Genomic DNA, 22,453 nt, shown 5'->3' on the forward strand with positions numbered 1-22,453 from the left:
AGTCACACTTGGATCACAATCTACCAGCAAGAGCTCCGCGATCTACTGGTAGATCGCGAACGACGTTTTGACTGTCTCTGGTCTAGTGGTATACAAAAAGCTTATGTTAGGATTGTTATATTCCTATAGCAATTGGTCTTAAAAAGTTGATGGACAAGGTTCTTATTATCTAAACCTAAATATGCAGAAGCAGTCAATAGCAATATAAAAGCAAAGTATATTTATTCATAAGAGAATACTTCAAAGCAGCAATCAATCCCAATTTTCATTTTACAACTAAATTCCATTTGTAGAAGACATACATAATTATCTTGTTATAAAATAATTTAAACATTAACACACATGGTTTGCATACTGCAAAGCACTACTTTTTAACAATACCAATCTGTAAAGTCTGCTGCAGTTTAGCGATATTAGCATCCAAAGCAGCAAGGCCATTTCTAAAATCCTGCTCATCGTGTGATGTAAAGGTGGAGAAGGAGGAAATTGTCCATTCTGACTGTTCGGTCCTTAAGTCTAACGCTGAGTGGTCAGTTGGATGGTTATCGATGACCTCCAAGGTACTCGCCTGCTGCAGGATAGGTGGATACGTCTGAACATAGTCTTTAGACAGAGAGGCAGTTTTGATGCATGGTTCAATGGTCAGGATTGCAGGTTGAATGTTGGTGATTTGATCTAATGCGTCTGAGATATTTGTTGAAGCCTTTGGGACCTCAGGGTAATTTTCCAAAGTACTAAATGCTCTATTACTATATGCAGTCTCACTGTCTCTTTGCAGATTACAAACCTTAGGTGGGGTACACATCCTTCTTCGCGGTGAAACAAAGTTTACGTTATGAGGGCTGCTTGCCATGGGTAGATATGTAGTCTCATCTGGCTTGTATTCGTCACTAGTTAAATAACAAGATTCACTCCCTAATTCCAGCCTGTGTTTTTGGAGGTTACAAGGAGTTACTGGGATCTGAGTCTTCTCAGAACTCTGATTACAAATGTGAACTTTTTCTACTGTGAAATCACTGGGGTCAGATGTTACCCCATTACTGTACTGTATTTGGCCTGTTTTAACGGGAAGAGGTCTATCGGTGCTTGTAAACACTTGGTCAGACTCTAATCGCTGCAGATAGTTCATTATAGAAGTGCTGGCTGGACAATTGTCATGCTGGAGCTGTTTTTCATAACTGTCCAGCATGGACTGCGTCAAATTCTGCTCACGTTTAGGCCTTGCGGTTCCCTTGCCGAAGTCGCACAGCAGTTTGGCCATACTGGCTTGCAGAGTCCTGTAACGGCAAAAACACATCAGAATCCAGCCTGTAGAATTAGGTTCAATTACAGACAAGAATATTAAACAATACAATGTAATAAAGATAACGCACAGCAACTATTTAGATTCTGCTTTATTCCAGTGCAGGTTTAATGAAAACATATCAGACTGGTTGCCGTGTTTACACCATGTGTGCAGCTTGCAACAGGTTACTAAATAAGCCTCTTAAAGCAGGGAACGATGATTACACTAGCATATCCTCATTGGACACACCATGAGGTAAATAATTGGTGCTAAAGGAGTCTGGGCACTAAGAATTTAACTTTCAGGACAGCTTAGGCTCCTCCTCCCCATACCACACCCCCTTCCCAGGCCAGACAGTTTTAGTCTAGCAAAGGCCTGAAGGCAGATGAGTGAAGAGAAGGAGGAGGAAAGACCAGGCAAACAAAAACATCTACAAGTGTGGGTGATGTGACCTGGTATAACCCAAAACCCAAACACAGCCAAAGAAAACCTGGAGCCATTGTCGTCCGTGGCATCAGAGAAATAGATTTAGGAGGTAAGAACCAAAATCTTGTTTTCTCTTCAGCCATAGGGGACACTGGAGTTACTATGGGGACGTCCAAAATATACTCACTATAAACTTTCCCGAGCTGAATGAAGCACCCTTAATCCAAAACCAATGTCCCTGGAGGTTAAGGAGTCAAACCAGTAGAACTGAACAAAAGTGACTTCCCGAATCCATCAAACAATGGCAGCAGACCAACCTCTTTTGAGCATCAAATATAGGACATAAAGGGAGAGATTCAAATGTTTGAAAAGTCAGTTGGGTGTCTGTTTTTCCCCATCTAATAGGAAAGAAACAGACACCCAACCGACTTTTCAAACATTTGAATCTCCCCCATAGAGTGCCAAACAGTCAAAGACCTATCCACATAATTGAAGAGAGCTCATACAATGTCACAGAACTAGAGGGATATTAGGGAATCTCCATCACCCAGAAAAGAGAACCACAAGCTATGGATTAATATGAAACTTGGAGACCACGTTTGGAAGGAAAGACTGGGTAAGCCTTAAAACTGCAGAACCCAAGGTACTAATACCAAATCCCAGAGCTCTACTGGAGTCACAAACAGTGGCTGAATATGGAGAACTTCCTGAAGAAAAGATCCGAATAGCTGGCATAGTCACAAAACATCTCTAAATAGAAACTGAAAAGTGCAGAAACCCTGACTTTCAGGGATGTCAGACAAAGGAACATATCTAATCTGTAAGAAAGATAAAATCTTCACAACACTGAAAACCTCTGGCTTTAATTTCTGCCGAACACACCAGGTTAAGTAGTCTCCCCAGACCCTGTATTATGCCTTCGGTCAAATCCAATTTCCGAGCACATAGCATGGAACCGATCACTGCATCTGAAACACCTCTGTCAACTAAGTAAAGGAGACACCGGGACTGGAACGGATCTGGAATAAAGCGATCGGGTCGGAACTGCGCATGCGCCGGCGCATAGCGGCTTTCTTTGCCAAGCGATCACCTCTGAGACAAAGGCGGTCGCTGGGCGGGAGGGGGCTGAATGGCGGCATTAAGCCGCCGTTTAGGGTGAGCAGTCCGGCCATCGCTGTGCGATGCTTTTGTATTTGTGCGGGGGTTGCGGCACTGACATGCGGGGCGGACTTGCCCTGTGCTGGGCGTCCCCCCGCATGTCAGGGAAGATGGTCGTAGCTGTGCTAAATTAAGCACAGCTACGATCAACTCGGAATGACCCCCATAGACAGGCTGCAGAGGGCTACGTACCATGCCCTGCAAGGCCAATATGGTGACTCCAGAATGGCTAATCCGTCTACTGCCGTAGCATGTGAAGACCTGTCAGAAGCAGGGACTGGTGGAAAGAAGTACCCAAGTGGAAACATTCAGGAAATGTATCCACCAGAAGAACCCCTCTGCTGTGTCCTGAAGCAGGACCTATCCAGCCTTACGACCGTTAGTAAACAACGAGTTTGCTGATCCCCATAAACTCTTATCCTAGACAGGACATAATCCCAGTAGAGCAAGTCTGTGTGGACACTCCTAGAAAAGAAAATGGGAGTTTTGCAGTCGCACAGTACCCTGATACAAAGTCCAACGCCTCAAAAAATAAGAATTTACTTACCGATAATTCTATTTCTCATAGTCCGTAGTGGATGCTGGGACTCCGTCAGGACCATGGGGAATAGCGGGCTCCGCAGGAGACAGGGCACATCTAAATAAAGCTTTTAGGATCACATGGTGCGTACTGGCTCCTCCCCCTATGACCCTCCTCCAAGCCTCAGTTAGGTACTGTGCCCGGACGAGCGTACACAATAAGGAAGGATCTTGAATCCCGGGTAAGACTCATACCAGCCACACCAATCACACCGTACAACTTGTGATCTGAACCCAGTTAACAGTATGATAACAAAAAACGAAGTAGCCTCTGAAAAGATGGCTCACAACAATAGTAATAACCCGATCTTTGTAACAATAACTATGTACAAGTATTGCAGACAATCCGCACTTGGGATGGGCGCCCAGCATCCACTACGGACTATGAGAAATAGAATTATCGGTAAGTAAATTCTTATTTTCTCTAACGTCCTAGTGGATGCTGGGACTCCGTCAGGACCATGGGGATTATACCAAAGCTCCCAAACGGGCGGGAGAGTGCGGATGACTCTGCAGCACCGAATGAGAGAACTCCAGGTCCTCCTTAGCCAGAGTATCAAATTTGTAAAATTTTACAAACGTGTTCTGCCCTGACCACGTAGCTGCTCGGCAAAGTTGTAATGCCGAGACCCCTCGGGCAGCCGCCCAAGATGAGCCCACTTTCCTTGTGGAGTGGGCCTTTACAGATTTAGGCTGTGGCAGGCCTGCCACAGAATGTGCAAGTTGGATTGTGCTACAGATCCAACGTGCAATCGTCTGTTTAGACGCAGGAGCACCCATCTTGTTGGGTGCATACAATATAAACAACGAGTCAGATTTTCTGACTCCAGCTGTCCTTGAAATATATATTTTTAATGCTCTGACAACGTCCAGTAACTTGGAGTCCTCCAAGTCGCTAGTAGCCGCAGGCACCACAATAGGCTGGTTCAAGTGAAAAGCCGAAACCACCTTAGGGAGAAAATGAGGACGTGTCCGCAGTTCTGCCCTGTCCGAATGGAAAATCAGATATGGGCTTTTGTATGATAAAGCCGCCAACTCTGAAACTCTCCTGGCTGAAGCCAGGGCCAATAGCATGGTTACCTTCCATGTAAGGTATTTTAAATCTACCGATTTTAGAGGCTCAAACCAATGAGATTTGAGAAAATTCAAAACTACGTTCAAATCCCACGGTGCCACTGGAGGCACTATTGGGGGTTGTATATGTAGTACACCTTTGACAAAAGTTTGTACTTCAGGCACTGATGACAATTCCTTCTGGAAGAAGATTGATAAGGCCGAAATTTGAACTTTAATGGACCCCAATTTTAGGCCCATAGACAATCCTGCTTGCAGGAAATGTAAGAATCGACCCAATTGAAATTCTTCCGTTGGAGCCTTCTTGGCCTCACACCACGCAACATATTTCCGCCAAATGCGGTGATAATGTTGTACAGTCACTTCCTTTCTAGCCTTAATCAAGGTAGGAATAACTTCCTCTGGAATGCCCTTTTCTTTTAGAATCCGGCGTTCAACCGCCATGCCGTCAAACGCAGACGCGGTAAGTCTTGGAACATACAAGGTCCCTGCTGAAGCAGATCCCTTCTTAGAGGTAGAGGCCACGGATCCTCCGTGAGCATCTCTTGAAGTTCCGGATACCAAGTTCTTCTTGGCCAGTCCGGAGCCACCAGTATTGTTCTTACTCCTCTTTTCCGTATAATTCTCAGTACCTTTGGTATGAGAGGCAGAGGAGGGAACACATACACTGACTGGTACACCCACGGTGTTACCAGAGCGTCCACAGCTATTGCCTGAGGGTCTCTTGACCTGGCGCAATATCTGTCCAATTTTTTGTTGAGGCGAGACGCCATCATGTCCACCTTTGGTTTTTCCCAACGGTTCACAATCATGTGGAAGACTTCTGGATGAAGTCCCCACTCTCCCGGGTGAAGGTCGTGTCTGCTGAGGAAGTCTGCTTCCCAGTTGTCCACTCCCGGGATGAACACTGCTGACAGTGCTATGACATGATTCTCCGCCCAGCGCAGAATCCTTGCAGCTTCTGTCATTGCTCTTCTGCTTCTCGTGCCGCCTTGTCGGTTTACGTGGGCGACTGCCGTGATGTTGTCCGACTGGATCAACACCGGCTGACCCTGAAGCAGCGATTTTGCCAGGCTTAGAGCATTGTAGATCGCTCTTAGCTCCAGTATATTTATGCGAAGGGACGTCTCCAGGTTTGACCACACGCCCTGGAAGTTTCTTCCCTGTGTGACTGCTCCCCAGCCTCGTAGGCTGGCATCCGTAGTCACCAGGACCCAGTCCTGTATGCCGAATCTGCGGCCCTCTAACAGATGGGCACTCTGCAACCACCACAGGAGAGACAACCTTGTTCTTGGTGACAGTGTTATCCGCTGATGCATGTGCAGATGCGATCCGGACCATTTGTCCAGCAGATCCCACTGAAATGTCCGTGCATGGAATCTGCCGAATGGAATCGCTTCGTAAGAAGCCACCATCTTTCCCAGGACTCTTGTGCATTGATGTACTGACACAGTTCCTGGTTTTAGGAGGTTCCTGACAAGTTCGGATAACTCCCTTGCTTTCTCCTCCGGGAGAAACACCTTTTTCTGAACCGTGTCCAGAATCATTCCCAAGAACAGCAGACGAGTTGTCGGGGTCAATTGAGATTTTGGAAGATTCAGAATCCACCCGTGTTGCTGAAGCACTACCTGGGTTAGTGCTACACCGACTTCCAGCTGTTCTCTGGACTTTGCCCTTATCAGGAGATCGTCCAAGTAAGGGATAATTAATACGCCTTTTCTTCGTAGAAGAACCATCATTTCGGTCATTACCTTGGTAAAGACCCGTGGACAAACCAAACGGCAGCGTTTGAAACTGATAATGACAGTCTTGTATCATGAACCTGAGATACCCTTGGTGTGAGGGGTAAATTGGGACATGCAGATAAGCATCTTTTATGTCCAGGGACACCATGAAGTCCCCTTCTTTCAGATTCGCCATCACTGCTCTGAGTGACTCCATCTTGAACTTGAATTTCTGTATGTACAGGTTCAAGGATTTCAGGTTTAGAATAGGTCTTACCGAACCGTCCGGCTTCGGTACCACAAATAGTGTGGAATAATACCCCTGTCCCTGTTGTAGGAGGGGTACCTTGACTATCACCTGCTGAGAATACAGCTTGTGAATGGCTTCCAAAACCGACGTCCTTTCTGAGGGAGACGTTGGTAAAGCAGACTTTAGGAACCGGCGAGGGGGAGACCTTTCGAACTTCAACATGTAACCCTGAGATATTATCTGCAGGATCCACGGGTCCACTTGTGAGCGAGCCCACTGATTGCTGAAAATCTTGAGTCGACCCCCCACCGCTCCTGAGTCCGCTTGTAAAGCCCCAGCGTCATGCTGATGGCTTTGTAGAACCCGGGGCGGGCTTCTGGTCCTGGGCAGGGGCTGCTTGCTGCCCTCTCTTACCCTTTCCTCTGCCTCGCGGCAGATAAGACTGTCCTTTTGGTCGCTTGTTTTTATAGGAGCGAAAGGACTGCGGCTGAAAAGACGGTGTCTTTTTCTGTTGGGAGGGGGTCTGAGGTAAAAAAGTGGATTTGCCGGCAGTTGCCGTGGCCACCAGGTCCGAAAGACCGACCCCAAATAATTCCTCTCCTTTATATGGCAATACTTCCATATGCCTTTTGGAATCCGCATCACCTGACCACTGTCGCGTCCATAAACTTCTTCTGGCAGATATGGACATCGCGCTTACTCTTGATGCTAGAGTACAAATATCCCTCTGAGCATCTCGCATATAAAGAAAAGCATCCTTTAATTGCTCTAGAGTCAATAAAATACTGTCCCTATCCAGGGTATCAATATTTTCAGTCAGAGAATCCAACCACACTACCCCAGCACTGCACATCCAGGCTGAGGCTATTGCCGGTCGCAGTATAACACCAGTATGTGTGTATATACTCTTCAGTGTAGTTTCCAGCCTCCTATCTGCTGGATCCTTGAGGGCGGCCGTATCAGGAGACGGCAACGCCACTTGCTTTGATAAACGTGTGAGCGCCTTATCCACCCTAGGGGGTGTTTCCCAGCGCGCCCTAACCTCTGGTGGGAAAGGGTATAATGCCAATAACTTCTTGGAAATTAGCAGTTTTCTATCTGGGTTAACCCACGCTTCGTCACACACGTCATTCAATTCCTCTGATTCTGGAAAAGCTACAGGTAGTTTTTTCACCCCCCACATAATACCCCTTTTTGAGGTACCAGCAGTATCAGAGATCTGCAAAGCCTCCTTCATTGCCGTGATCATATAACGTGTGGCCCTATTGGAAAATACGTTTGTTTCTTCACCGTCGACACTAGATTCATCTGTGTCGGTACCCGTGTCGACTGACTGAGGTAAGGGACGTTTTACAGCCCCTGACGGTGTCTGAGACGCCTGAGCCGGTACTAACTGGTTTTCCGGCCGTCTCATTTCGTCAACTGACTTTTGTAATGTGCTAACATTATCACGTAATTCCATAACTAAAGCCATCCATTCCGGTGTCGACTCCCTAGGGGGTGACATCACCATTACCGGCAATTGCTCTGCCTCCACACCAACATCGTCCTCATACATGTCGACACACACGTACCGACACACAGCAGCCACACAGGGAATGCTCTAATCGAAGACAGGACCCTCTTAGCCCTTTGGGGAGACAGAGGGAGAGTTTGCCAGCACACACCAAAAACGCTATAAATGTATATAAACAACCCTAGAAGGTGTTGTTTTTGATATAAGCGCTTTTAATATATCAATATCGCCAAATTATGCCCCCCTTCTCTTTGTTACCCTGTTTCTGTAGTGCAGTGCAGGGGAGAGTCCTGGGAGCCTTCCTCACCAGCGGAGCTGAGCAGGAAAATGGCGCTGAGTGCTGAGGAGAATAAGCTCCGCCCCTTTTCCGGCGGGCTTTTCTCCCGGGTTTTAAGAAAACTGGCCTGGGTTAAATACATACATATAGCCTTAATGGCTATATGTGATGTATTTATTTTGCCACTAAAGGTATTTAATATTGCTGCCCAGGGCGCCCCCAGCAGCGCCCTGCACCCTCCGTGACTGAATCAGTGAGACGTGTAGCAACAATGGCGCACAGCTGCAGTGCTGTGCGCTACCTTCATGAAGACTGAGGAGTCTTCTGCCGCCTGCTTTCCGGACCTCCGTCTTCAGCGTCTGTAAGGGGGATCGGCGGCGCGGCTCCGGGACGAACCCCAGGAGGACCTGTGTTCCGACTCCCTCTGGAGCTAAGTGTCCAGTAGCCTAAGACTCCAATCCATCCTGCACGCAGGTGAGTTGGAAATCTCTCCCCTAAGTCCCTCGATGCAGTGATCCTGTTGCCAGCAGGATTCACTGAGATTTAAACCTAAAAAAAACTTTTTCTAAGCAGCTCTTTAGGAGAGCCACCTAGATTGCACCCTTCTCGGACGGGCACAAAAACCTAACTGAGGCTTGGAGGAGGGTCATAGGGGGAGGAGCCAGTACGCACCATGTGATCCTAAAAGCTTTATTTAGATGTGCCCTGTCTCCTGCGGAGCCCGCTATTCCCCATGGTCCTGACGGAGTCCCAGCATCCACTAGGACGTTAGAGAAATAGGATTTTAATCACCTACTGGTAAATCCTTTTCTTGTAGTCCGTGGAGGATGCTGGGGTCCACATTAGCACCATGGGGTATAGACGGGTCCACTAGGAGCCACTGGCACTTTAAGAGTTTGAGAGTGTGGGCTCCCTCTATGCCCCTCCTACCAGACTCAGTCTAGAAACTGTGCCCGAGGAGACGGATAACTTCGAGAGAAGGATTCTACATAGATAGTGGTGAGATTCACACCAGCTCACACAAATAAGGCAAACCAAGCAAACAAGCTTGAAAACACAGCAACGGCTGAATAACATTACTGAATCAAGTTATAACACAGTACTTAGCTAAGAACAAAGCAGTACTGAACCAAGTAACCACTGCAGGATAATGAAGCACTGGGCGAGCGCCCAGCATCCTCTACGGACTACGAGAAAAGGATTTACCGGTAGGTAATTAAAATCCTATTTTCTCTTACGTCCTAGAGGATGCTGGGGTCCACATTAGTACCATGGGAATGTACCAAAGCTCCCAGAACGGGAGGGAGAGTGTGGAGGCTCCTGCAGAACAGACTGACCAAACTTTAGGTCCTCAGAGGCCAAACTATCAAACTTGTAGAACTTAGTAAACGTGTTCGACCTAGACCAAGTAGCCGCTCGGCAAAGCTGTACAGCCGAGACACCCCGGGCAGCCGCCCAGAAAGAACCCACCTTACAAGGAGAGTGGGCTTTAACAGATTTTGGACACGGTAGAATATGCATGTTGGATAGTGAACCTGATCCAGCGAGAGATCGTCGGCTTAGAAGCAGGACACCCAAGTTTCTTTGGATCATACAGGACAAACAGAGTCCGATTTTCTGTGATGAGCAGTCCTCTTCACATAGATTTTCAGAGCCCTTACAACATCCAAGGACTTTGATGGAACTGAGGAGTCAGTAGCAACTGGCACCACAATAGGTATGAAAAGCCGACACCACCTTCAGAAGGAACTGTTGACGCGTCCGAAGTTCAGCTCTATCTTCATTGATCAAATAGGGGCTTTTACAAGACAAAGCCCCCAACTCCGACACACGTTGAGCAGAAGCTAAGGCCAACAAGGTGACCACCTTCCACGTGAGAAACTTGGACTTCAACCTCCTGTAGAGGCTAGAACCAATCAGATTGGAGGAACTGCAACACCACATTAAGATCCCATGGCACTGTAGGCTGCACACAGGGAGGCTGGATGTGCAGAACACCTTTCAAAAAAGTCTGAACCTCAGGGAGGGAAGCCAGCTGTTTCTGGAAGAAAATGGATAAGGCCGAAATCTGGACCTTTCCGCACCCCAACCTCAGGCCCATATTCACACCTGCTTGCAGGAAGATCAGAAACCGTCCCAGTTGAAACTCCTCCGTAGGAAACTTCTTGGATTCACACCAAGATACATTTTAAATGGCACTGCTAGGGCAATTGTATCTGGCACTGCTGGGGGGCATTATTTGTGTATCTGGCACTGCTGGGGGGCATTATTTGTGTATCTGGCACTGCTGGGAGGCATTATTTGTTTATCTGGCACTGCTGGGAGGCATTATTTGTGTATCTGGCACTACGCGGAGGATGGGGCATTACTTATAGTTGTGAGGCCACACCCACTTTCGCAGGAATGCACACGCATTGGGAGAGGCGGTAGCTCTTTCAGAGGTTTTATTTTCCGAAAGTAGCTCACACCCCAATTAAGGTTGGAGACCACTGGTTTAGACGTTACTCCTTCCCTAGCCTGTATCAGGGTAGGAATTACCTTGCCCTTCCGAGCTAATATTTGTCGCTCAACCTCCATGCCGTCAAATGTAGCCGAGGTAAGTCTTGATAAGCGAACGGTCCCTGTTGTAACAGGTCATCCTGAAGAGGAAGAGACCTCGGACCTTCCAGCAGTAGATCCAAAAGATCTGCGTACCAAACTCTTCTTGGCCAGTCCGGGGCAATTAGGATAGCCTGAACTCTTGCTCTCCGTATGAGCTTTAGAACCCTTGGGATTTGTGGAGGAAACACGTACACCGACTGGAAACACCCACAGAGTTTCCAGGGCGTCCACCGCCACTACTTGCGGGTCAATACCTCTGAAGCTTCTTGTTGAGACGGGAGGCCATCATGTCGCTTTTTCCTTTGGAAGAAACACCCTCTGCACCTCCGTGTCGAGGATCATTCCCAGAAAGGACAACCTCCTGGTTGGTTCTAAATGTGATTTTGGAATATTCAGGATCCAACCATGTTCCTTGAGAAGCTGGGTCGTGAGAGCTATTGACTGAAGCAGCTTCTCCTTGGATGATGCCTTTATCAGCAGATCGTCCAGATACGGAATTATGTTAACCCCCGGCCTGCGGAGTTGAACCATCATTTCCGCCATCACCTTGGTGAAAACCCTTGGTGCTGTGGAGAGGCCGAATGGTAGGGCCTGGAACTGAAAATGACAGTCCAACAGAGCGAATCGGAGATGAGCTTGATGCGGCAGCAAAATCGGAATGTGAAGGTATGCATCCTTGATATCCAGGGATACCAGGAATTCCCCCTCTTCCAGACCCGATATCACTGCCCTTAGAGACTTCATTTTGAACTTGAACTCCCTCAGAAAGGGGTTTAGTGATTTTAAGTTCAGAATGGGCCTGACTGAACCATCCGGTTTCAGTACCATGAAAAGGTTCGAATAGTAACCTGTGTTCTGCATTTGAGGGGGGACTGGTACAATGACCTGTGTCTCCACCAACTTCTAGATGGCTCCCTGTAGGGTAGCCCTGTCTGCCGGCAAAGCTGGCAAGCCCGATGTTAAGAACCGATGAGAAGGGAGATCCTGAAATTCCTAGCCGGTACCCCTGGGACACAATATTTAGTAGCCAGGGGCCCAGGCTGGACGACACCCAGATGTGACTGAAATGTATGAGTCTCGCCCCCACCGGCCCTACCTCCAGGCTGCGCTGTCCACCGTCATATGGAGGACTTTGGCGCACCTGAAGCAGGCTTCTGTTCTTGGGAACCTGCCGCAGCAGGTTTCTTGGACTTTGGTCGGCCCCCTCTAAAGAAGGTGTTGGCCGGTTTGGACTTTCTTGGTTTAGAAACCCGAAATGACTGAGATGCAGGTGAAGAAAAAGGTTTCTTCGTAGCAGGAACTGCTGAGGGAAGAAAAGGGGACTTACCCGCTGTAGCAGTGGAGATCCACGCATCCAATGCTTCCCCAAAGAGAGCCTGACTTGTGTAGGGTAGGGTCACCACACCTCTCCTGGATTCCGTGTTGGCAGACCACTGGCGCAGCCACAGTCCTCGACGAGTTGAGACAGACATGGAAGAAATTCCTGCAGCCATTGAACCCAGGTCTTTTATGGATTCCACCATAAAACCTGCGGAATCCTGAATGTTACGGAGAAACAATTCAATGTCATTCTTATCTAACGTATCCAAATACTCAAGTAACGTGCCTGACCACTTTACTATAGCTTTGGAAATCCATGCACAGGCAATAGTAGGACGGAGTATTGTCCCTGAAGTAGTGTATATGGATTTTAGCGTAGTATCAATCTTGCAATCAGCTGGCTCCTTTAAGGCGGTTGATCCTGGGACAGGCAAAACCACTTTTTTTTGAGAGTCTGGATACAGACATGTCCACTATGGGTGGGTTTTCCCATTTCTTTCTATCCTCCTCAGGGAAGGGGAAAGCAACCAGAACCCTCCTAGGAATCTGGAATTTTTTCTCTGGATTTTCCCATGTTTTTCAAATATAGCATATAATTCTTTGGACGCAGGGAAAGTTAGCGAGGCTTTCTTATTGTCAGTAAAGAAAGCCTCCTCAACCTGTTCAGGTGTTGTGTCAGCAATATTCAACACATCTCTAATAGCCTCTATCATCAACTGCACCCCTTTTGCAAGAGATGCGGCCCCCCTAAGCACATCCCCATCACAGTCTGCCGTGTCAGAGTCGGTATCCGTGTCATCTTGCATGATCTGGGCAAGAGCATGTTTGTTGGAACCCACAGAGGAGGGGGCCTGAGGTAACGGAACCAGACCAAACTGCCATAGAATTCTGTAATACCCGAGTTGCAGATTCATTCTGACCAACCCTAGCAGAAATCTGAGAAATCATAGATTTGATAGAGGATAACCACTCTGGCTCCCTTGCTGGTATCTGCGCTACAACAGTGCAATCCTGATTACATGGAATGATATCATCCTGAGAGGCTATGTCCTCAGCTGCATATGACAGCTGACTGAAGACCCCAAACACTCCACACACACAGGGTAGGTTAGACAGAGTTCCCCCCCTGAGAATGGCAAGAGAGAGACAGAGATCAGAGCCAACCCACTCACAGCGCTGTTATATATAAAGCACACCCCTTATAAGCGCCTACTGTGTATTGTAAAAGTTGCACAGATCTAATTCACCACCTCCCCCCCTTCTACAACCCCCTGGTACCGCACAGGATAGCTGGAGTCACTTGGAGGGACAGCTGTCAGCGTCTGTGTACAGAAACAGCAGGCAGGAAAATGGCGCTTAACGCTGCTGGGTCCGCTCTGAGGAGAACCTCTTCCCCTTGAAGATGGCGCATCTTCCCGCGCAAAATCTTTATACTGGCTTGAGGACTCCGTCGCACGGCGGGGGATTCCATCCCCTGTTGAGCGTCTGTGTACAGAGGATTGTGACGCTAGGCTGGGGATTCAGTCTCCGGTTAGCGTCTGTGGGAAGTGTAGGGTAAAAAGACGCTGGCTCAGGATGCCCCTCAAAGCGCCAACACTCTGTGCCGCTGAGCCTTCCGGAGCGCAGTCGCTCAGAGCTGCGCTCCTACCCTTATGCCGCCATATCTCGCCTCTTCTGATCTTCTGGCTCTGTAAGGGGGTGGCGGCATGTTGCCGGGGTGAGCGATCCCCTGTGGCGGGGAACATTCGATCCCCTCAGGAGCACGGTGTCTGATAGTGGCTCAGACCCCGCAGGGCGGACACTACTCCCCCCCCCCCTTAGTCCCTCGAAGCAGGGAGGCTGTTGCCAGCAGCCTCCCTTTAAAATAATAAACTCTAAAATAAACTTTTTCTAAAGAAGCTCTGTAGAGCTCCCCTAGCTGTGACCAGCTCCTCCGGGCACATTTTCAAAACTGGGTATGGTAGGAGGGGCATAGAGGGAGAAGCCAGCCCACACTCTCAAACTCTTAAAGTGCCAATGGCTCCTAGTGGACCCGTCTATACCCCATGGTACCAATGTGGACCCCAGCATACTCTAGGACGTAAGAGAAAGCAATAGACTGAGGAATAGTCTGTGACACAAAATACCAGAGATCATCCATGCCAGATTTTAGGATTGTTCTAAATACATAGAGGACCGTATAGGCCCTACTGATCTGATGAGCGGTAGGGAGCCAACTTAATACCGAGGCTAGTTAGCAGGCCATAGACTGATCCACCTTCCCAAGGAACCACAGGTTTGGACAAACACTGGAATGTCCAACCTGACCCAGTCTATAGGAAAACTGTAGGCATTTGACATAGTGATTTGTCATAGCTGGGACGCCACTGGATGAAGTGAAGTGTAACATACAAAGCAAATGTATACAAAGCTACTCATCTTAGACAAGATATTCCAGTACAACCGCATGCCATCAAAAACGAGATTTATGGTAAGAACTTACCGTTGTTAAATCTCTTTCTGCGAGGTACACTGGGCTCCACTAGGATTCACATCGGGGGTGTAGAGTAGGATCTTGATCCGAGGCACCAACAGGCTCAAAGCTTTGACTGTTCCCAAGATGCACAGCGCCACCTCCTCTATAACCCCGCTTCCGTGCACAGGAACTCAGTTTCGTTAACCAGCCCAATGCAGTACAATCGCTCGTAGCCAAGTACACCACACACACTTACCACAGGAGAGGGCGTCAGCGGCTATGCCATACCAACCCAAAGAAGCTAAGTGCGTCAGGGTGGGCGCCTTGTGGAGCTCAGTGTACCTCGCAGAAAGAAATTTAACAATGGTAAGTTCTTACCATAAAATAGGATTTTAATATCTACTGGTAAATCCTTTTCTCTTAGTCCGTAGAGGATGCTTCAAGAACCATGGGGTATAGACGGGAACCGCAGGAGACATGGGCACTTTAAGACTTTAAATGGGTGTGAACTGGCACCTCCCTCTATGCCCCTCCTCCAGACTCCAGTTATAGGAACTGTGCCCAGGGAGACGGACATTTCGAGGAAACGATTTATTGTTAAACAAAGGGTGAGATACACACCAGCTCACACCACAAACACGCCGTACAACATGGCATTAGCAAAAAGTCCAGTCAACGGCATGAACAAAATCAGCAACAGGCTGACCATAACCGAAACACAACCTTAGTGTAACACAAGCAATAACTATTAAACAAGTACTGCAGATGGCGCCCGTCCCTGTGCGGACACTCCGCATCCTCTACGGACTAAGAGAAAAGGATTTACCGGTAGGTATTAAAATCCTATTTTCTCATACGTCCTAGAGGATGCTGGGGATGCTTCAAGAACCATGGGGTTTATACCAAAGCTATAGAACGGGCGGGAGAGTGCGGATGACTCTGCAGCACCGATTGACCAAACAAGAGGTCCTCCTCAGCCAGGGTATCAAACTTGTAAAACTTCGCAAAGGTGTTTGAACCCGACCAAGTAGCAGCTCGGCAAAGCTGTAATGCCGAGATCCCTCGGGCAGCCACCCAGGATGAGCCCACCTTTCTGGTAGAATGGGCTTTTACCGATTTCGGTAACGGCAATCCTGCCGTAGAATGAGCCTACTCAATCGTATTACAGATCCAGCGTGCAATAGCCTGTTTGGATGCAGGAGCCCCAATCTTGTTGGGAGCCCACAGGACAAACAGAGCCTCTGTTTTCCTGCGCCGTTCTGGCGACATAGATCTTCAAAGCTCTGACCACATCGAGAGACTTCGAATCCGGCAAGGCATCAGTAGCCACCGGCACCACAAAAACTCAGATACCCGCCTTGTGGATGCCAAGGCCAACAACATGACTACTTTCCAAGTAAGGAAATTTTAGCTTAACCTTACGTAAAGGTTTAAACCAATGAGATTGCAGGAACAGCAACACCACATTAAGATCCCATGGTGCCACAGGGGGTACAAATGGAGGTTGGATGTGCAGCACGCCTTTCACGAAGGTCTGAACTTCTGGAAGGGAGGCCAATTCTTTCTGAAAGAAGATTGACAAAGCCGAAATTTGTACTTTAATAGAGCCCAACTTTAGGCCCGCATCCACACCTGCTTGCAAAAAATGGAGCAAACGCTCCAGCTGAAATTCTTCCGTAGGAGCCTTCTTGGATTCACACCAAGACACACATTTCCTCCAAATACGGTGGTAATGCTTTGCCGTTACTTCTTTTCTAGCATGAAGAAGTGTGGGAATGACTTCACTGGGAATACCCTTTTGGGCTAGGATTTGGCGTTCAACCGCCATGCCGTCAAACGCAGCCACGGTAAGTCTTGATACACGCACGGTCCTTGCTGTAACAAGTGCTCCCGTAGAGGAAAAGGCCAGGGATCTCCTATGAGTAATTCTTGAAGATCTGGATACCAGGCCCTCCTTGGCCAATCTGGAACAATGAGTATCGCCTAAACCCTTGTTCTACTTATCTTTATCACCTTTGGAATGAGAGGAAGTGGAGGGAACACATATACCGACGTAAACACCCACGGTGTCACTAGGGCATCCACCGCTACCGCTTGAGGGTCCCTTGACCTGGAACAAGATCTCTGAAGTTTCTTGTTGAGGTGGGACGCCATCATGTCTATTTGAGGAATTCCCCAACGACTTGTTACTTCTGCAAAGACCTCTTGATGAAGACCCCACTATCCTGGATGGAGATCGTGTCTGCTGAGGAAGTCTGCTTCCCAGTTGTCGACTCCTGGAATGAAGACCGCTGACAGAGGGCTTGCATTTCTTTCCACCCAGCGAAGAACCTTCGTGGCCTCGGCCATTGCCGCTCTGCTCTTTGTTCCGCCCAGGCGGTTTATGTACGCCACTGCTGTTAAGTTGTCTGACTGAATCAAGACAGGCAGACCGCGAAGAAGATGTTCCGCTTGCAGAATGCTGTTGTAAATGGCCCTTAATTCCAGAATGTTTATGTGCAGACAAGCTTCCTGGCTTGACCATTTTCCCTGAAAATTTCTCCCCTGTGTGACTGCTCCCCAGACTCTGAGACTTGCATCTGTGGTCACCAGGATCCAATCCTGAATCCCAAACCTGCGTCCCTCCAGAAGGTGAGAACTGTGCAGCCACCACAGAAGGGAGATCCTGGTCCTGGAAGATAGGATTATTTTCCGATGCATGTCCAGGTGAGACCCGGACCACTTGTCCAACAGGTCCCACTGAAACACCCTGGCATGGAACTTGCCATACTGAATGGCCTCGTAGGCCGCCACCATCTTCCCCAGCAACCGAGTGCATTGAAGAATCGACACTCTTGCCGGTTTCAGAATCTGTTTTACCATGTTCTGTATTTCCAGAGCCTTTTCCACTAGAAGAAAGACTCTCTGTAATTCTGTATCCAGAATCATACCCAGGAACGACAGCCGTGTTGTCGGAACCAATTGTGATTTTGGCAAGTTTAGGAGCCAACCATGTTATTGCAGAATCGTCAGAGAGAGCGCAACATTTTTCAGCAATTGCTCCTTGGATCTCGCCTTTATGAGGAGATCGTCCAAGTACGGGATAATTGTGATTCCCTGCTTGCGCAGGAAAACCATCATTTCTACCATAACCTTGGTGAAAATCCTCGGAGCCGTGGACAGACCAAACGGCAACGTCTGAAATTGGTAATGACAATCCTGAACAGCAAACCTCAGGTAAGCCTGATGTGGAGGATATATAGGAACGTGTAAGTAGGCATCCTTTATGTCGACCGACACAATAAAATCCCCTTCCTCCAGACTGGAGATCACTGCTCGGAGAGATTCCATCTTGAATTTTAATTTTTTTAGAAAGAAATTGAGGGATTTTAGGTTCAGAATCGGTCTGACTTGGTACCACGCACAGACTCGAATAAAAAACCTCCCCCTGTTGTGACGGGGGACCAGTGACAATGACTTGATTTTGACACAGCTTTAGTATCACAGCGCATACCACCTCCCTTTCTGGAAGAGAAGCTGGCAAGGCCGATTTGAAAAATCGGTGAGGGGGCACGTCTTGAAACAAATTTGTACCATTGGGTCACTATTTCTAATATCCAAGGATCCAGGGCCGAGCGAGCCCAGACCTGACTGAAGAGTTTGAGATGTGCCCCCACTGGTGCGGACTCCCGCAGAGGAGCCCCAGCGTCATGAGGTGGATTTCGTAGAAGCCGGAGAGGACTTCTGTTCTTGGGAACTTGCCACAGCCTGTGACCTTTTTCCCTTTCTTCTCGCAGCAAGAAAGGAGGATCCTCGTCCTTTTTTGTATTTATTGGGCCGAAAGGACTGCATCTGATAGTGGGGCGTTTTCTTTTGTTGCGCAGGAACATAAGGTAAAAATGACGACTTGCCCACGGTAGCCGTAGATACCAGGCCAGTGAGGCCGTCACCAAACAAGACACTACCGTTAAACGGTAGAGACTCCATAGCCTTCTTCGAGTCAGCATCAACATTCCATTGATGAATCCACAATGCCCTTGTAGCCGAGACAGCCATGGCATTGGCCCTTGATCCCAAAAGGCCAATATCCCTTGCAGCTTCTTTTAAATATGCTGCAGCGTCCCTGATATGACCCAGAGTCAAAAGCACGTTATCCCTGTCCAGGGTATCTATCTCAGATGACAAGTTATCTGCCCATTTTTCAATAGCGCTACTCACCCATGCCGAAGCAACGGCAGGCCTGAGTAGCGAACCTGTAGTGACATAAATGGATTTTAGTGTATTTTCCTGCTTACGATCCGCAGGATACTTTAGGGCTGCCGTGTCCGGAGACGGAAGTGCCACCTTCTTGGACAGAAGCGATAGAGCTTTGTCCACTGTGGGGGTTGACTTCCACTTTTCCCTGTTCCCAGAAGGGAACGGATATGCCACTGGAATTCTTTTGGGAACCTGTACCTTCTTGTCAGGATTTTCCCAAGCCTTTTGAAAAAGAGCGTTCAGTTCATGAGAGGGAGGAAACGTTACCTCAAGTTTCTTTCCTTTTTACATACAGACCCTAGTATCAGGAACAGCAGGGTCCTCCGTGATATGTAATACGTCTTTTATCGCCACAATCATGTACTGAATGCTCTTAGCCAGTTTAGGATTTAATCTGGCATCACTATAGTCGACACTGGAATCAGAGTCTCTGTCGGTATCTGCTATCTGGGTAAATGCACGTTTCTGTGACCCCGAAGCTTGTGACAATGCATCTTCCATGGATTTCCTCCATGTCTGGTTCTTAGACTCTGATTTATCTAATCTCTTAGTCAACCGAGCCACATTTGCATTCAAAACACTCAACATATTTACCCACTCAGCAGTCGGCGGTGCCGACAGGGTCACTCCCACCTCCCTTTCTGTCCCCATTCCGGCTTCCTCCTGGGAAGAGCACTCCGCCTCAGACATGTCGACACACACGTACCAAAGCTACAATCACACTGGGCTATAGGGGACAGACCCACAGCAAAGCCTGTTAGAAAGACACAGAGGGAGTTTGCCAGCTCACAACCCAGCGCCCAACCCAGTACTGAGACTTTACATACAATGCCTCAGACCTGCTAGCGCTTTTATAATAAAGATAATAGCACCAAATCTACTGTGCCCCCCCCCCCCCCATTTTGCACCCTGTTACTTGTACAGCAGTGTGGAGGTCAGGGCTAGCGTCTCTGCAGCTTCTGTGAAGAGAAAATGGCGCTGGACAGAGCTGTGGGGACTAAGCCACGCCCCCTCACCGGCGCACTTCAGTCCCGCTCATTTTAACATTTTTATACTGGCGGAGGTCTATATTGAGTGCCTAGGCACTTTTCATATAACTTTTGCCAGTCCTTTCAGGTCCCCATGCTGCCCAGGGCGCCCCCCCCCCCCTGTCAGTGCTGCTGTGTGTTTGGGAGCATGGCGCGCAGCGCGCTACCTCAGGACCTGAAGTCTTCTGCCGTCACTTAAATCTTCGTTTCTTCTTTTACTCACCCGGCTTCTTTCTTCTGGCTCTGCAAGGGAGGGCGACGGCGCGGCTCCGGGAACGAGCAGCTAGGCGTACCAAGTGATCGCACCCTCTGGAGCTAATGGTGTCCAGTAGCCTAAGAAGCAGAGCCTTTGAACTCACAGAAGTAGGTCTGCTTCTCTCCCCTCAGTCCCTCGAAGCAGGGAGCCTGTTGCCAGCAGTGCTCCCTGAACATAGAAAACCTAACGTAAGTCTTTTTTCAGAGAAACTCAGTAGAGCTCCCCTGTTTGTGACCAGTCTCCCTGGGCACAGAATCTAACTGGAGTCTGGAGGAGGGGCATAGAGGGAGGAGCCAGTTCACCCCCATTTAAAGTCTTAAAGTTCCCATGTCTCCTGCGGATCCCGTCTATACCCCATGGTTCTGGAAGCATCCCCAGCATCCTCTAGGACGTATGAGAAATCTCGTTTTCTGCTGCGGGGTACACTGGGCTCCACAAGGATTCACATCGGGGATGTCCTAAAGCAGTTCCTTATGGGAGGGGACGCACTGTAGCGGGCACAAGAACCCGGCATCCAAAGGAAGCATCCTGGGAGGCGGAAGTATCAAAGGTATAGAACCTTATGAACGTGTTCACTGAGGACCACGTAGCCGCCTTGCACAATTGTTCAAGGGTCGCACCACAGTGGGCCGCCCAAGAAGGTCCAACCGACCGAGTAGAATGGGCTTTGATGGTAGCAGGAACCAGACGACCAGCCTGTACATAAGCATGTGCAATCACCATTCTAATCCATCTGGCCAGAGTCTGCTTGGAAGCATGCCAGCCACGTTTATGAAAACCAAACACGAAAAGAGAATCAGATTTCCTAACGGAGGAAGTTCTCTTCGCATACATACCAGAGAGCCCGTACTACATCCAAAGACCACTCTTTGGTAGACCACACAGGAGAATTAAAGGCCAAAAACACAGTCTCCTGGTTAAGGTGGAAGGAAGACACCACCTTGGGTAAATAACCTGGCCGTGTTCTAAGAACCGCCCGGTCACGATGGAAAAATCAAAAGGGGAAACTTACAGGATAAGGCACCCAAGTACGACACCCTTCTAGCTGAAGCAATAGCCACCAAGAATAACACCTTAAGGGAAAGCCACTTAAGGTCAGCAGAGGCAAGAGGTTCAAATGAATACTCTTGCAAGGCCTCCAGTACCACCGAAAGATCCCAAGGGGCCACAGGAGGTACATAAGCAGGTTGAATCCGCAACACGCCCTGAGTGAATGTATGAACATCCGGAAGGGTAGCAATCTTTCTCTGAAACCAAACCGACAAGTGAACCTTGAGGGAGGCCAGACGAAGTCCTAAATCCAGGCCCTGTTGCAGGAAGGCCAACAGCTTGGTTGAGCTAAACTTGAAAACATCATGATTGTGAGACGCACACCAAGTAAAGTAAGTATTCCAGACCCTATGGTAAATCCGAGCAGAAGCCGGCCTTCAACATAGTTTGAACGACCGCCTCAGAAAAACCCTTGGCCCTCAGGACGGAAGCTTCAAGAGCTATGCCGTCAAAGCCAGACAGGCCAAATCCTGGTAAACACAAGGGCCCTGAACAAGGAGGTCTGGTCGTTGTGGAAGTAGAAGGGGACGATCTAGCGAGAGGCCCTGAAGATCGGAGAACCAGTGCCATCTGGGCCACGCCGGAGCGAGCAGAAGTAGGCTTCCTCCTTCTTGCTTGAACTTCCGTATTACCCTGGGCAGGAGTGACACCGGAGGGAACACGTACAGCAGGCGAAAGTTCCATGGAATTGACAGAGCATCCACGAACGCTGCTCGAGGATCCCTTGTCCTTGCTCCGAAGACTGGAACATTGTGATTGTAAGTCGAGACGCCATCAGGTCCACATCTGGAAGGCCCCACTTGTCTACGAGAAGTTGAAACACCTCTGGATGGAGGCTCCATTATCCGGCGTGTACGTACTGACGACTGAGAAAGTCTGCTTCCCAGTTGAGGACCCCCGGAATGAACACTGCGGATATGGCCGGCAGATGGTGTTCCGCCCACTGAAGAATCCGTGATACTTCCCTCATTGCCATGCGGCTTTGAGTGCCGCCTTGATGGTTTATGTACGCCACCGTGGTGGCGTTGTCCGATTGTACTTGAACAGGCCTGTTCTGTATTAGATGCTGGACCATTGTCAACGCATTGAACACTGCCCACAGTTCCAGAATATTTAATCGGGAGTAGAGACTCCTCCTCGGTGCACCGAACCTGAAGAGAGTGTTGTTCCAACACCGCGCCCCGTCCTCTCAGACTGGCATCCGTCGTCAGAAGGACC

General features: G+C 48.7%; 1 protein-coding gene across 4 annotated transcripts in view; it reads right to left on the reverse strand.

Annotated features, from left to right (window-relative positions):
* Positions 1-205: 205 nt before the first annotated feature.
* The window catches only part of CCDC14 (coiled-coil domain containing 14), a 217,331-nt gene continuing 195,083 nt past the window's right edge, over positions 206-22,453 (reverse strand). For all 4 annotated transcript variants that reach the window (XM_063934068.1, XM_063934070.1, XM_063934069.1 and 1 more), the window contains one exon: positions 206-1,277. In XM_063934068.1, the coding sequence (XP_063790138.1) occupies positions 365-1,277 (913 nt within the window). In that variant the 3' untranslated portion in view covers positions 206-364. The remainder of the gene's footprint in view (positions 1,278-22,453) is intronic.

The sequence above is a fragment of the Pseudophryne corroboree genome, chromosome 7, assembly GCF_028390025.1.
Source record: "Pseudophryne corroboree isolate aPseCor3 chromosome 7, aPseCor3.hap2, whole genome shotgun sequence".
Classification (NCBI taxonomy): domain Eukaryota; kingdom Metazoa; phylum Chordata; class Amphibia; order Anura; family Myobatrachidae; genus Pseudophryne; species Pseudophryne corroboree.